The sequence below is a fragment of the Eupeodes corollae genome, chromosome 1 (assembly GCF_945859685.1).
Source record: "Eupeodes corollae chromosome 1, idEupCoro1.1, whole genome shotgun sequence".
Classification (NCBI taxonomy): domain Eukaryota; kingdom Metazoa; phylum Arthropoda; class Insecta; order Diptera; family Syrphidae; genus Eupeodes; species Eupeodes corollae.
Genome location: NC_079147.1, coordinates 169627421 through 169642101, shown reverse-complemented (window position 1 = coordinate 169642101; position 14681 = coordinate 169627421). Strand labels below are relative to the sequence as shown.

General features: G+C 33.0%; 1 protein-coding gene across 5 annotated transcripts in view; it reads right to left on the bottom strand.

Moving 5' to 3' along the window:
• Positions 1-14681, bottom strand: part of LOC129954106 (hemicentin-2) — a 125576-nt gene that overhangs the window by 65590 nt on the left and 45305 nt on the right. For 4 of the 5 annotated variants that reach the window (XM_056067785.1, XM_056067788.1, XM_056067789.1 and 1 more), the window contains exons 11-13: positions 12348-12506; positions 8321-8497; positions 6193-6306 (exon numbers count right to left, since the gene is read on the bottom strand). In XM_056067785.1, coding sequence (XP_055923760.1) covers positions 6193-6306; positions 8321-8497; positions 12348-12506 — 450 coding nt within the window. The remainder of the gene's footprint in view (positions 1-6192; positions 6307-8320; positions 8498-12347; positions 12507-14681) is intronic. The other variant, XM_056067787.1, reaches the window with a different exon arrangement.

Sequence of the window (14681 nt, the reverse complement as noted above, 5' to 3'; positions counted from 1 at the left end):
ATAGAGGTAAAGATGGGTAATGAACGTAGACTGACTTTAGGGAAGTATAGAAAGATACATGCTTTGCGTAGTAATACGAATAGAAATGCGGGAAATTCAGCAGAAAATGTAACGGATCAACAAAACAGCGCAACGGAAGGAAATGACAGAGATTCGTTGAATGGAGTGCAACAGCCGACAGGTAGACGTCAAGTAGAACCTGAAGAAGGTGCGGAGTCTTTGTTGACTCAAGCGGAACGAAGGATTCAAAGTTTAAACCTTGGGGTTTCTCTTGAAAATAGAGACACACAATTAGATGCTGACGACGACGAAGATGAGGGTGATGAAGATCAGGTTATAGGAGGGTATATCGAGCAAGTGGTAACGGCAGCAATAGGGATAAACCGCGCCAAAGATATGGAGTTATTTAGGGCGGAGGGAGAACGCAATAGGGTTCACCTAGAAGAACAGATCAGGAGTTACTCCAGAAAGGTATAGTGCGGAATAGGGGGTTACTGCAAACGACATCGAGGTAGCAGTACCCAAGGTCGTACCACGTTAGTGATGCGTGGGTGGGATATACCTCTTATGGACATAACATCGAGTCCTTCCTTCTCTAAGGTTTTTACTTGAAATTTCGTTCTCGGTCAATCCTTTCAATTTGTCAAAATTCGAATAGTAATTCATTTGTTTTTCTTAAGGATGAATTTAGGGTCCTAATATTTTTTTTTGATCCAAATTATTTTTTATTATCTGTGTTTTTATACCTACAACTCGGCATGATTTTACGTAACACACGTTTTGGTATCCCTTGACAAGAACCCAGCCATTTTCGACGAGCTAAGCCTATTGCAAGGATGCCAAATAAAGAGATACCGGAACACCCTTCATTCCTGCTTATAGGACTGGACTATAGCTTCCTGTAGGCTATAGTTCATAGTGTGAGCGTAAGGGATGAAGGGTGAAATCTATAGGATTCGTTACACGTTCGTCAAAGAAGTTAATATAGCTCTCTTTTCTGGTAAAAAGCTATTGAAAGACTATACCATCCCCCAAATGCAATTTGACAGAAACTTCCAGATTTCGATATCTTCCAGATCTGTTTGAGATAATAGAGCATTCCTGGAAGAAGTATTAGTCCATTTTTATGCAGATGGATCAAAAACAAATGAAGGGGTTGGTGGATGTGTGCACCCTGAACGACTGAAATTAAGTCTCTCATTCCGCCTATTCAATCATTGTAGCGTATTCCAGGCGGAACTTTTGGCGATAAAAGAAGTCTTGTCCTGGCTTGAAGAAGGTAAACATTAGGTCGAATAACATCACCATGTGTCAGGTCACACAAAACATCCGGCCTACACTATATTTAAAGCAAACAAGGTGCTTGCTATCTCTAAGCAGATCGCATATAAGCTCGATAATCGGTGTCATAACCGGACACTTTCTATTAGGAAATCATGCCACCCGGCTAGGTGTTCTTCATCTTCTCTGTATATGCCCTCATCTAGCTCAAAAACACAAGAATTACCTAGTAGAATTGTTACATAACTTTATAAATTACATTAACATAATCATTCTCTTACGTTTCGTAAGGGAATCAAACTGGTTTCATTGAGCTTAGAAAAAAGCCTCAAAATGCATGTGGTATCATAATTGGCTGTTAAACTGACCTTAGTGTGTTTTACTCCATCACGGAAAGCCACTTTAACTTAATCCAATCTAAGACAAGGAGATAGAGGATTTCAAGTGCTCTTTCGGCAGCCCTCAAAAAGATTTTGAAGAAGAAAGTATTACAAATAAACCTTAGGTTCGCAGATGATTTCATTATTATATTTAATTGTTCAAATTATTTCGTTCAAAGATAGAGAAATAAAAGAGGTAGAACATCGAATACCACTCTGGAATGTCAAGCATCTTCTTAACTTAAATATTTCAAAGAAAACAAGAAAATATTTATGCGATTCAACGGTGCTGCCAATTTGAACCTACGGGTGCCAAACATTAAAATTACTAAAAATGCTCAAACCAAGCTCAGATCGTGTCGGAGGGCAATGGAAAGAGTAGTTTTAAGCGTTCCCATTTACCAAAAAGTCAACCATACATCCTTAAGAATGCAAACTAATTTTGAAGATGTTCGTTATTTGATTCGAAAACTTAGATGCGAATGGACGGGACATATTATTCGCCTCTCTGGTGACCTTTGGACGAAGATGTCTACGGAAAAGTTATCGCTAGATTGAAGGAGAAGTGTAGGAGGACAACCCAAACACTGGGAGGATGATATTCAAACATTCTAATAATAAAAAAGACATACAAAAATTATGTAAAAATATGTACATAATATACATTTTTAATATTTGTTTTCTAGTACTTATACATGCTTTAGTAAGTATTGAGGCAGAGGGAACAATAATGTATATTATCAAGAAAAACCAAGTCAAACAACACCGACCAACGACTTCTCGGTCAAAAACCTCACCCTCGACAGACGTTACTTTGAGGTAGTTAAGGATTTTGTGCACCTAGGCTGCGCTTTGAGTGTAGAAAACAACACCAGCGCTGACCTCATCCAACTTCGAGTACTCAACTTGAGATATGTATCTGGTTAGGGACCGAGCTAAATGGAGAAGTTTGTTGGGTGAGTTCACATAGGACTGTAGCGCCATCTTAAGTAAGTAATAGCAGAAAGAAAGGGGAAAAACAGTGACCACTGTCTTAAGTTTAAAGTTACATATATCTTTTGATCATGCCATCTCTTCGGATGTTGATAAGATTTGTGAACAAGGATTTCGGAAAGCGGAGTCTTTCCTTGTGGCTATTTATTACACAACCTCATCGCATTAAATACATAATTCCGCTATATCCGCACAAAATTTAGGGTTTATAATGATTTTTTTAGTGAAATCAACATCAAATATATTTATTTTCAATGTGCATAATATGCGTATAGATATAACGTATCGCAGAACAAGTCTTAACGAGCTTTTAAATTGTCTTTATTTAAGGCTGACATTTTAAAACTTTCTAAAGATTTTGAAGAGCTACTGAAGTCTTTTAACACTGCAGTTTGCAAATTAAATGGATACTCTGTAACCAACATCATGGTCGATAGTTCTACTTCGACTAATGATTTGGCACAGGCTATTTCTGTTACTTTCTCTTCTGCAGATAAATATATTCTCGGGCAAACAGGTTCTTTAAACCCAGAAATTGTACTTGACAAACGAAAAAAAGTCTAAAAAAGAAGCCGAGAAAACTCTGAACTTGCTAGAATTTCTACCCATCCATCAAAAACAACAAATGTCAACATCACCCAATACCTACAGATCCCACCGGAACCCCCCATATACCTCAAATTGCTGACTCAAATTTAGCTTCCAATAGCGACTCCGTTACTTAGAACCTACCAAGAGCACACCTTCCAGCTCATCCATTAGGTGTACTAAGATCAGCAAACTAAATAGCATTGTTTCTTCTTTTAAATTAATAACGAATCCTACTTTCTTCGATTTTATTTGCAACACAAATATATGGCCCGCACACTTTAGTCAAAGAATTTACACAAAGTCAAAAACAAGGTGTTTCTTTGAAAACCAAGTCAAAAAACTTAGCAGGCTTGCGCTCTTCTACCAAAACGTATGCCGCCTTCGTAGCAGCACTGCTGATAATTTTCTTAACTCCAAATCATTTCCACACGACGCATTCGTTTTGACAGAAACTATGCTTAATTCAAGCTTTTCCGACACAGATCTTTTCAGTCAAGAGTTCGAAGTTTACAGAAACAACCGTCATGTTGGGAATGCAAGGGATTTAGGTGGAAGCGTTCTCACAGCGGTAAAAAATACATATTTTTCTTCTTCTGTATCTATTCGATTTGAATTATCAATTGAACTGGTATGTGTAAAGATAATGGTACAGACTAAGATAATTTTCATTTTAAACGTCTACATTCCTCCAAAAAGTTTGGAGTCTGTTTATACAGATCTCTCCTTCGCATTAAACTATCGTATAAATTTGTCCAGCTCTGACACCAATATTTTACTTCTAGGTGATTTTAATTACCAAACATTGGCTGGATTCCATCCGAAAACAAATGCTGCCTTGAAGCCTCTTCTTCTTCACAATTGGAACTATCTCTTCTCGATAAAGTAATTCTTACTGACTTACAGTAAACAAGCTGTATTAAAAACTCAATCGAATTCTCGATTTAGTCTTTTCTTCTGACGCTATTAGTACTCTTGTGTTTTAGAATCTAGATCGGGAATTACTAATATTTTTTAAGTAATCACCTTACTGCGAACACAGTAATTCCTTTGATTGCTTTTATAATTTTATTATTATTTCTTTATTGTTTGGAAAAAATGAATCTTTTAAGGAAATCAAGGAATACAAACTTCAGCCACCCTTGGTACACGAAAGAATTGCGTTTATTGCATAACAAAAGATAAGGCATGGAAAATTTTTTCTCAAAACTCTGTCTCCAACCAACTTCTCTTTTTATGTTAAACTCTTTTCGTTTACGTCTCTTTCTAATTTTGTATATGCTAGCTATGTTACTGATATGGGCACCTCTTTGAAAGAGAATCCTAAAAAATTTTGGAAACTTGTTAACTTAAAGAATAAATCAGATAGCTTTCTAGTTAACTTCACTTACAAGAACCTTTAATCTAAGAAAACTGTTGATATCTGTAACGCTTTCGCAACAAATTTCCTTGAGTCATTTGTTAATAGCCCTAAAGAAGTTCATATTTTCATAATCTTCCCTCCTTTTTGCAAACTAGCTGTAGTCACATACCTGTACGAGTACGGTCTTTGATCTTTTATTCGCGTTGAATGACGACTGTTCAGCCGGTCCCGATGGTATTCCCCCGATAGTATTAAAAAAGTGTAGTAATGCTTTAGTTGAACCCCTTACGCTTTTATTCAAACTTTTTCTAAAAACAGGCAAATTTCCCAGTATACGGAACACCAATTTTCAAGAAAGGTAACAATGCGGATATAACAAACTTCAGGCTCACTGCAATGCTTCTTGCTTTCCTAAATTGTTTGAACAAATTGTTTGTGAAAGTGTAGCATTTTTTAGTAAAAATCTCATTTGCGAACAGCAACATGGTTTTGTGAAAAAAAGATCAACCGTTACTTATCTCCTCACATTCTCAAACGTTTTTTCAAACGCTTTAGAACAAGGTTATGAAGTTGACTGTGTATACACTGACTTTTCTAAAGCTTTTGACCAACTTAGCTACGGAATTATTTTATTTAACTCAAAGCACTTGGTTTTCCACCATTTTTCTTAGATTGGATAAAATCATACCTTGAAAACAGATCCTATGAGGTAAAACTAAGAAATTGTCATTCTTAACCTATTGCTCAATCTGGCGTTCCCCAGGAAAGCTATCTTGGCCCTTTTCTGTCCATCGTGTCTATTAATGATGTATCGTCATGTCAACGTGTAAGTGAAGGTCTCATTTTTGCTGACGACATGAAGATTTTTAAAATAATAAAGCCCACCCATGATCTTATTCTTTTACAAGCCGACATTGATAGTTTCACATTTTGGTGTGGGAAAAATAGCCTTTCACTCCACCCTTTAAAATGCCAACTTTTACTAAAAAACTAATCGGTAGTGTATTTGATTATTGTATATCACAGCAAAAACTCTCGGGTCTCCACATTTAAAGATTTAGGTGTATTTTTCTGTTCTAACATAGAATTTACACATCACATTGATTTTATTGTACGAGTAAATGAAGCAAGTTCTATTATGCTTGATTTTATAAAACGCTGGGCAAAGGAGTTCAATGATCCCTATGTTACTCTTTCCTTGCACAATTGTCATGTTCGTCCTCATCTTGAATATGCTTCGCAGGTATGGACTTCCTATTACGAAATTTATTAAAACGTATTGAATCAAATCAACATAATTTCATTCGCTTTGCCCTAAAGGGTCTTCCTTGGAATGATCTGCCTCCCTATGAACATCGTATTCTGCTTCCTAAACAATCGTCCAAAATCGACGTTTCTCATCCATATATTGTTTGTATGTACGTATATTCACTTAATGATTTTTTTTGGTAAATAAAGTATGCAACTGCTATTGTATCCAATGCTTATTACAAAGACTTGTTTCGCCATTTTATGTTTATCTAAGCCATTATAGTTTACAAAAATTACAGAAGCTATTCTGCTGTAAAAAAGTAAAAAAAAACTTACCTTTGAAACAGCATTGTTTCTCCCGAACCGCGTATATACACAAGCAGATTAAAATTAATGCTGCTGCTAAGCAACCTCCAGCTATGCCCATTAAGTAGCTCATCTCCAAGGGTTCTGCTTCGTTTTGTATAATTTTGTATCGCAGTTCATTTAAAACGAAAACATGAAAAATGGAAACAAAATATATCTACATAATTTCGCAAATCGCATTAAGCTGATAGAATGAATATATTTAGATTTTAAACTGTTTCCAATATACAATATAAAAGTGATTGTTAAAAAAAATGGTAATCGTGTTAAAAAAAGTGATTTACCTATATTAATATCTCTGCGTTCTACTTTTTAGAGAAAACTAAAGAAATAACGTATAAAACAATTTTTAACTGAATTTTGTATCTGTTTTTCATAAGAAAGACATCAAAGATATCTAAAAGCTCCCTCTTTTTTTTTTGTTGAAAATCGGATGTTTGAAAGTTAATCCAGGGAAAATTGTAGGAGTAACGTTGTCATTGATGGAAAAAGATGTTATAAAGTATATTTTGTCCAACAAACCACCAGTGACCAGTGTCAGCCAAAACTAAAGTAACTAAATGTTTGGCCTTTACTACCGGTGTATAATTTCTTGGGTTGAAATGTATTTCTTATATATTTGTATTAGTTAATATATTTAGTTTTTTTCCCAGTCATAACAGTTAAAAAAAAAGAAAACAATTTTCAGCTATACAATTCAATCAACAAAAATGTTTGTACGTGTACATATGTATATTTAAAATAACTGTATTGATTGATTTTAAGAGTTGATGAGACCATTTATTAAAAAAGATGTTTTTTTTAATAGCTTAATTTTAAATTAAAGTTTCAAAATATTGTAAGTTTTGCTGCTGGTATTTCGGTTGGTTGTTTTTTTGCTGCTAACATCAATTAGCTGCAGCCGCTTTTGTGGCTGATTTTTTTGCTTTTTTGGTTGTTGAAATGGATGAGACTGCTTGCTGCTCCAACTTCTAGTAATTAAACGCCTTTAGTAGCCATAGCTTTATATTAGATTTGTTGGAGTTTATTTCAAAGATCTAATTCCATCCATTTAAACGCAATGCGTACAAAGTTGAGTTTTCTGATAACTTCACAAGATCATATGCACATAAAAGAAGAATGAGGTTTAAATTAGTCATACGTAACCCACCAGGAATGTAGTTCTCGATATCGTTTATATAAAGTGAAAACCAAAAGTGCACTTAGAAGGAAACCTCGTTTTAACTTCATCATCAGTTTTAAATCTTTTTAAGTAAGTAGATCCATACCAATACAGCTGCCTTTGGCTCTAATCTGTTCGCAAGAATACCACAGAATACTTTTGCACAACATTCATAAAGGAGATGCGTCGGAAATGTTCAATATTTGTTCAGTCTTCATTTTTGTGGATAGTAAAGATTACAACCCAATAAAACGATGATAGAACTTCATATCTGGAACATATTTGTTGTTTGTGGACCTTCTTATGAAAGCTACAACTTGTTCGCACCAACTTATACTAACTCAGCAAGCATATTTATGACCCTATAGTTAAGTTTTCACCCAATTTCTATTAGTCCAGGTATAAGATCGAGATTTATCGGAAACATTCTTTTTCATTAGGCTTAAGGCATCAGCATGTCTATATTAACAGAGCATTATGTTGCATTATTTTAATAAAGTCGCAGCTCTGATACATCTGTTACGACTGGTCTATACCAGTCATTTTGACACCTGTTTGGCAGTGACGGAAGTTTTAAGATTAGAAATCCATCTCACCAAACATTTCGTGAAGTTGTTATTCTCAATCTACACTAAGAACATTTCTATGGATATCTAATATAAAGAAAAGCACTCTCTCTCATTACCGTTATATTTGGCTATTGTATTTGTGCTTAAATATCATAATTTGAAAAAGAACTTTTTTAATTAAATAGGTAAAATAAGAAAAACAAGAAAAATGTGATAAATAAGTCAAAACTGTTATAAGAAAGTGTATTTAAAATTTAAATTAAATCTATGCGGTATGAAGAATTTATAACATGATAAGTTTAATGTATCCCTTAATAAATTAAAGAGTTTTATATTAAATAAATGAAGTAAACAAATATTAAAGCACCTGCGAACGTACCCTCCACGTTCAAATGAATGGCGTGTCGATCGATACCTCGTTCATTTTCCACAACCAAGTAATAAGGCCTTGAGTCGTACTCATCTGTTTTTGTAATATGTAATGTTGCCAAATAACAATCTTCTCGAGAGTCCTGTACAACATCATCGGCATGAAATCGGTCCGCTTAAATAAATTAATATAGAAATGAAAATTGTATTATTTTTGGTGAAGTTTGTAGTTAAGAAAAGTAAAACATTTCTTCTGCCCCCTCCTATACCCACAATAAATGCTTATATAGTGGTATGAAAGAAGCATGGGCGAATTTGTATGAATTTTAAGATTAAATGTTCGTATCCACTAATTATGGGACTACGTAGTGAAAGCAAAATTCCACTTTAAATGAAGTTAATCCTGAGTTGTCATATTAATGACAGATGCACATGTTAAAATTAATAATTTCAAAAACGAGCAATTTTTTAATAGCAATTGGAAAATAAAAAAAAAGAACACATTTTTAACCTTTAATAAGCATATTTTTTTAATTTAAGAAAATTAATACATTGATATGCTTCCAAGAACAGACTGAAGTTAATAATTTGCCAATGTACCAATCATCGTTTCTACTAGTAACCGAAATTAATTTTATTTCTTTGATTGAAAATTAAGTAAATAAAAGAAATTGACACTAGGGCGACCAGATGTCATAACTCGTTCCCTTCTCAATATTCAAACAATGATTAAAAAAGGGATTTAGAAAATATCACAGAATCTAATAAATAAGCCCAAAATTTGTTTTCCCAAATATAATAATAAATCATTCGTTCTTGCAGTTTATTTCAAATTGGTTTCAAATTTTGATTGCAAAAAAAACGTTAAATACTTTTTGGTGTTTAATAATTGAAATAAGATTCCATAGCAAAAAAAGAAACAATTTATGAAACCAATAAAAAAAAATGTAAAGAAAAAATTATATAAAACAAAATTCATACCTTAACAGAAAAAACTATCTTCTTACATCAAACTGTTTTTTTTTTTTTTTTTAATTTTTGAATAATTTGTTTCTTTAATAGTTCTTTTTATAATGTTTAGAAATTTACTATATAAAAAAATAATTAGTACTATCATCGAAAATTCAAATTTAATAAAAAAAAATCAATGAGATCAAGGATCTGGTCTTTTCTTGCTCTTTCAAGAATCTACCAAAAACTATCTCAAAGAAAACTCATGGTTTGATTAGACCTGTAACGGACATATTCGACGCATTAAATTTTGGCATGACAGAAATTAAGGAAAAAATACTGCAATGTCTCAGAGGTAGTAAACTCTTCAAGTCATTTGTAAAAAGGAATCAAACGAAATCACATTAGTGTCGAAGGTAATTATGACCTGTCATCAGATCATACTCCAGTGATTCTATCACTAAGTGAATCCGAAGTAGTAGAAAAAAGTAATCCAAAGCATGTAAATAAGAAAACAAACTGGAATGATTTTAGAGAAAGGCTTTTAAGTTTTATAAATTTAAGATCTCCCATTGATGAATCGAGCAAATTGACCATGAAGTGGAACAATTTATTGCTGATGTACAACAGGCCGCTGAAGAAAGTACTTTAACATTTTGTAATGGAAGACAAAATGAAATAAAATATCCTTTAGAGATAAGAGAGTTGATAATAGAGAAAAGAAGAGCTCGAAGAAAATGGCAAAATATTAGATTTCCATATGATAAAACAACGTTTAACCGTATAAGCAACAATCTTAAAAAACAAATTTACAAATTCAAAAATGATTCACTCAGTACATTCTTAAGGAATTTAACGACTGATGCTTCAACCGATTTTTCGCTATGGAAAGAAGCCAAGCGCCTGAAAAGACCGCAGTTACAAAACTCGTCCTTGAAATCTCAAGATGGGAAATGGATCGGTAACCCGAAAGCAACAGCTAACCTTTTCGCTGAACATCTTGCGAATATTTTTAAGCCATACTCATCAAAAATTGCTGAAATAATTATCATACCAAAGCAAGGTAAACCACCTACAGAAGTGACGGCTTACAGAACAATATCGCTTATATCAATTATGAAAAACTGGTTCTAAAGAGACTTAGCAAAATCATGGAAGAAAGATGGTTAATCCCAAGCCATCAGTTTGGCTTAAGAAAACATTCCACGATAGACCAAGTTCATAGAATATCAGATGTAATAGAAAAGCATTAGAAGAAAAACAAGTATGTTCAGCTATTTTCTTAGATGTTGCTCAAGGTTTTGACAAGGTTTGGCATGAGGGACTTAAATAAACTGCGAAGGGATCTTCCCTGGCAGTTCTTTAAAATATTAAAATCGTTCTCTGCCCGATTGTTTAGAGTAAGGTACGATCAAAAATACAAGGAATTGAGGAAAATAGAAGCCCGTGTACCACAAGGAATTGTCCTAGGTCCTACCCTGTATTTACTATACACAAGGGATATTCCAGTTGTTAATCACACCATAATTTCAACTTTTGCAGATGATGGTACCCGACAAATGTGTCTCTTAGGCAGCTGTAAAACTACAAAAAGCCGTCGACACAATGAGAGCTTGGACCGAAACATGGCGTATCAAACTAATTAAAACAAAATCTTCACATATAAACTTAACAAATAAAAAGGTAAACAATATTCCAATAATCATTTATAATCAAGCTGTACCTTACGCCAATACGGCCAAATACCTTGGAATGACTTTGGATGCAAAGCTTAAGTGGAAAGAGCACATCAAAAGGAAAAGAGAAGAACTAAACTTGAAATATAGACAAATTTACAGGTTGCTTGGTAACAACTCTGATTTATCAATCCAAAACAGAATAATGCTGTATAATCAAGTACTAAAGCCTGTTTGGACCTATGGAATCCAATCATGGGGCTGTACAAAGAAAACAAATACCGAAATCATCCAAAAATTCCAAAACAAAGTCCTTCGTGGAATAGTTAATGCACCTTGGTACATAAGAAATACCGATCTACATCGTGACTTACAAATAGAAATGGTTACAGAAGTTGTTAAAAAAAATACGCTGTATCGCACAACCTGGTGGTACCCGTGGCATGATGGTTAGTGCGTTGGACTGTCATGCTAGAGGTCTTGGGTTCGATCCCTGCCTATGTCATCTAAAGTCTTTTCACGGGTACTGCCTCTTGCGAGGAGTTGACAAATTCTCCAAGAGTAACTATTGTCATAAAAAAGTGCTTTCTCAAAATTAGCCGTTCGGAGTCGGTATATAAACTGTCCCCTCCATTCCTGACAACATTACTCGCACACAGGAATGGTTGAGAGTTGTAAGTCACTAGGCCTTGGTTCTCAACGGACTGTCGCGCGACCCAATTTATTTATTTATTATCGCACAACCAGAGACTGAAAAGTCATACTAATTCTGAAATGGAGTCCGTCTTGAATATAAGAAACCATGTTCGGAGATTAAGAAGAACCAAGCCTCATGAGCTAATGGTCTAAAAAAAAACATGGGAAAGTATTAAAAGTTTAAACTTCCCCCAAAGTGATTGTACAAAGCTAAGAAAGAAAAATTGGATGTCGATCCTTCAAAATTGATCCTGATGAAGATGTGGTTTTAGTGGTTAAGAGTCCCACACTACTTGGTGTGCCAAATGTCTTTTGAAGAGATCCTCGAAAAAAGGGAGGATAACTTTAGGCACTCGAAATTTAATCTATTCATCTTATTAATTTTAAACACAAAAAAAATGATTTTATTAACAAACAGGAAGAACAACCGTTCATGAATAAAACAGGCGCTTCTATAGCAACTTACATATGTATGTACACATATATGTACATAAATGCTTTAATAATTGAAAAACAGCCTTTCAAATGCACAAACCTCTTATTTTTACCCAAATTTGACTTGCAACAAAAATTACACCTGAGCTGCAGAAACAATGTCAAAGAACGTCACAGGTGTTAATGTGCATGATTTTAAAGATGTTTTAGCTTATACCCAGAGAAGTTAAGGAAATAGTACCCTTTATTGTAAATTGTATCACTTACCAGCTCCCGCTCCAGCTTCTAATCGCAATGAACCCCATTCCCAAGCGACTCGGTAAGGTCTTGGATCAGCACAAACTACCAAAGATAGGCTAGCAGATTCACCTTTTTTTACAGAAATCGAATGCATAGATGGATTCAGTCGCAGAACCTGTGGTGCTCCTGGAAAAGTAGTGGTTAGTTTTTATAAAAGTTTTATTTAGACTTAAACCGCGCAAAGGAGATTAAAATTGTAGATAATATTTATTAAAAAAAAAGGGGGAAACATTTATGTTTATGTGGGTGTTTTTTGTTTTAATTCGGAGTCCTACTCGAAAAATTGCAAATTCAGCAGCAAATGTCAACAAAATATTTTCCTTTCAAATATTTAAAAAAAGCGATGAGACCCACACTGATAACTTTAAATAGTTGTCTTTTAAAAGAGTATTTTTTGCAAGAAACCAAATTTTAATTTAATAAATTTCGATCCATTGCCATTTAAATCAATTCGATAATCAATTATTACCAATTTTTAACTTCCCATAGGAAGTTATTGTAATGGGTCCGATTTGTCAAATTGAAAATTTTGACATTTCTCGACGTTTCAAGGTCAATAGAGTCGAAATAAAAGATTTTTAGAAAGATGTCTGTGCGTGCGTGTGTACGTACGTTCGTACGTTCATACGTCCGTACGTCCGTACGTCCCAACGTCTGTACGTCCGTACGTTCGCGACGTTTTTTTCGTTGTCCATAGCTCAAGAACCAGAAGAGATATCGACTCCAAATAAATTTTGTTATACAGATAATAAGGCAGAAAGATGCAAAAAGGGCTCTTAAGAAATTTGCGGGGGTGGTTTTTTTACCATAGCAGTTTAGAAAAAGGTGAAAATTTTGGTTAACTCTAAATATCTTACGAACCAAAAACGCTAGGGACTTGAATTAAATTTTATATAATATATTGTAACGTGATACCAAAGAAGTATATTTTTTGAAAAAAAATCTATCTAACGGTTTTTTTATAAATCAAAAAAAATGAAAAAAAAATTTGTCACCTCAAAAATTTTACGACTAAAATATAATTTCATCTCCAAAACAATTTTGAGCAACGGAGAACAATGTTTTTGAAATCTGATAAAATTTTGAGAAAAATTGAATTGACAGTTTTTTGTATAAAAAATAAAAATCTAAAATAAACATTACTCAAAGTTGGTAAAAATTGAATATCGATTCAAATATCTTTTCAAAAACTTGAAATTAAAGCTTCAAACTTATTTTATCTTATAAAAAATATTGTTTTCAACATTCGATACAATTTTGGAAAAAATCGAACTGACAGTTTTTTTACAAAAAATAAAAACCTAAAAAAAAAAATAATAAAAGTTGGTAAAAATTCATTTTCGACTCAAATATCTTTTCAAAACTTTGACATATTGGCTTAAATTCACTTTTATCTTTCAAAAACTATTGTTTTCAACGTGCAGTAAGATTTAAAAAAAAAATCGAATTGATAGTTTTTTTACAAAAAATTAAAAACCGAAAAAAAAATAACAAAAGTTGGTAAAAATTGAATATCGACTCAAATATCTTTTCAAAACTTTGACATATTGGCTAAAATTCACTTTTATCTTTCAAAAACTATTGTTTTCAACTTGGAGTAAGATTTTTAAAAAAATCGAATTGATAGTTTTTTTACAAAAAATTAAAAACCGAAAAAAATAACAAAAGTTGGTAAAAATTGAATATCGACTCAAATATCTTTTCAAAACTTTGAGGTATTGGATTAATTTACTTTTACTTTTTAAAAAATATTGTTGTCAACATTCAGTAAAATTTTGAATAAAATCGAATTGACAGTTTTTTTACAAAAAATTCAAAACCGAAAAAAAAATTAATAAAAGTTGGTAAAAATTGATTTTCGACTCAAGTATCTTTTCAAAACTTTGAAATATTGGCTTCAAACTAATTTTATCTTATAAGAAATATTGTTTTCAACATTCGGTAAAATTTTGGAAAAAATCGAATTGACAGTTTTTGTACAAAAAATTAAAAACCTAAAAAAATTTAACAAAAGTTGGTAAAAATTGATTTTCGACTCAAATATCTTTTCAAAAATTTTAGATATTGGCTTCAAACTTATTTATTTTACAGAAAACATTGTTTTCAATATTCAATGATTTTTATATAAAAATCTAACAGTCCGTTTTTTCATAAAAAATAAAATCTAAAAAAAATAGTACGCAAATTTGGTAAAAATTGATACGAGTACATATAGACAAACTTTTAAGCAAGACAAATCGACAGACGGGATGGGAAGTTATCAGTGTGGTTCGCATCCCAGCCTCTTTTTAGTAGTAGTTT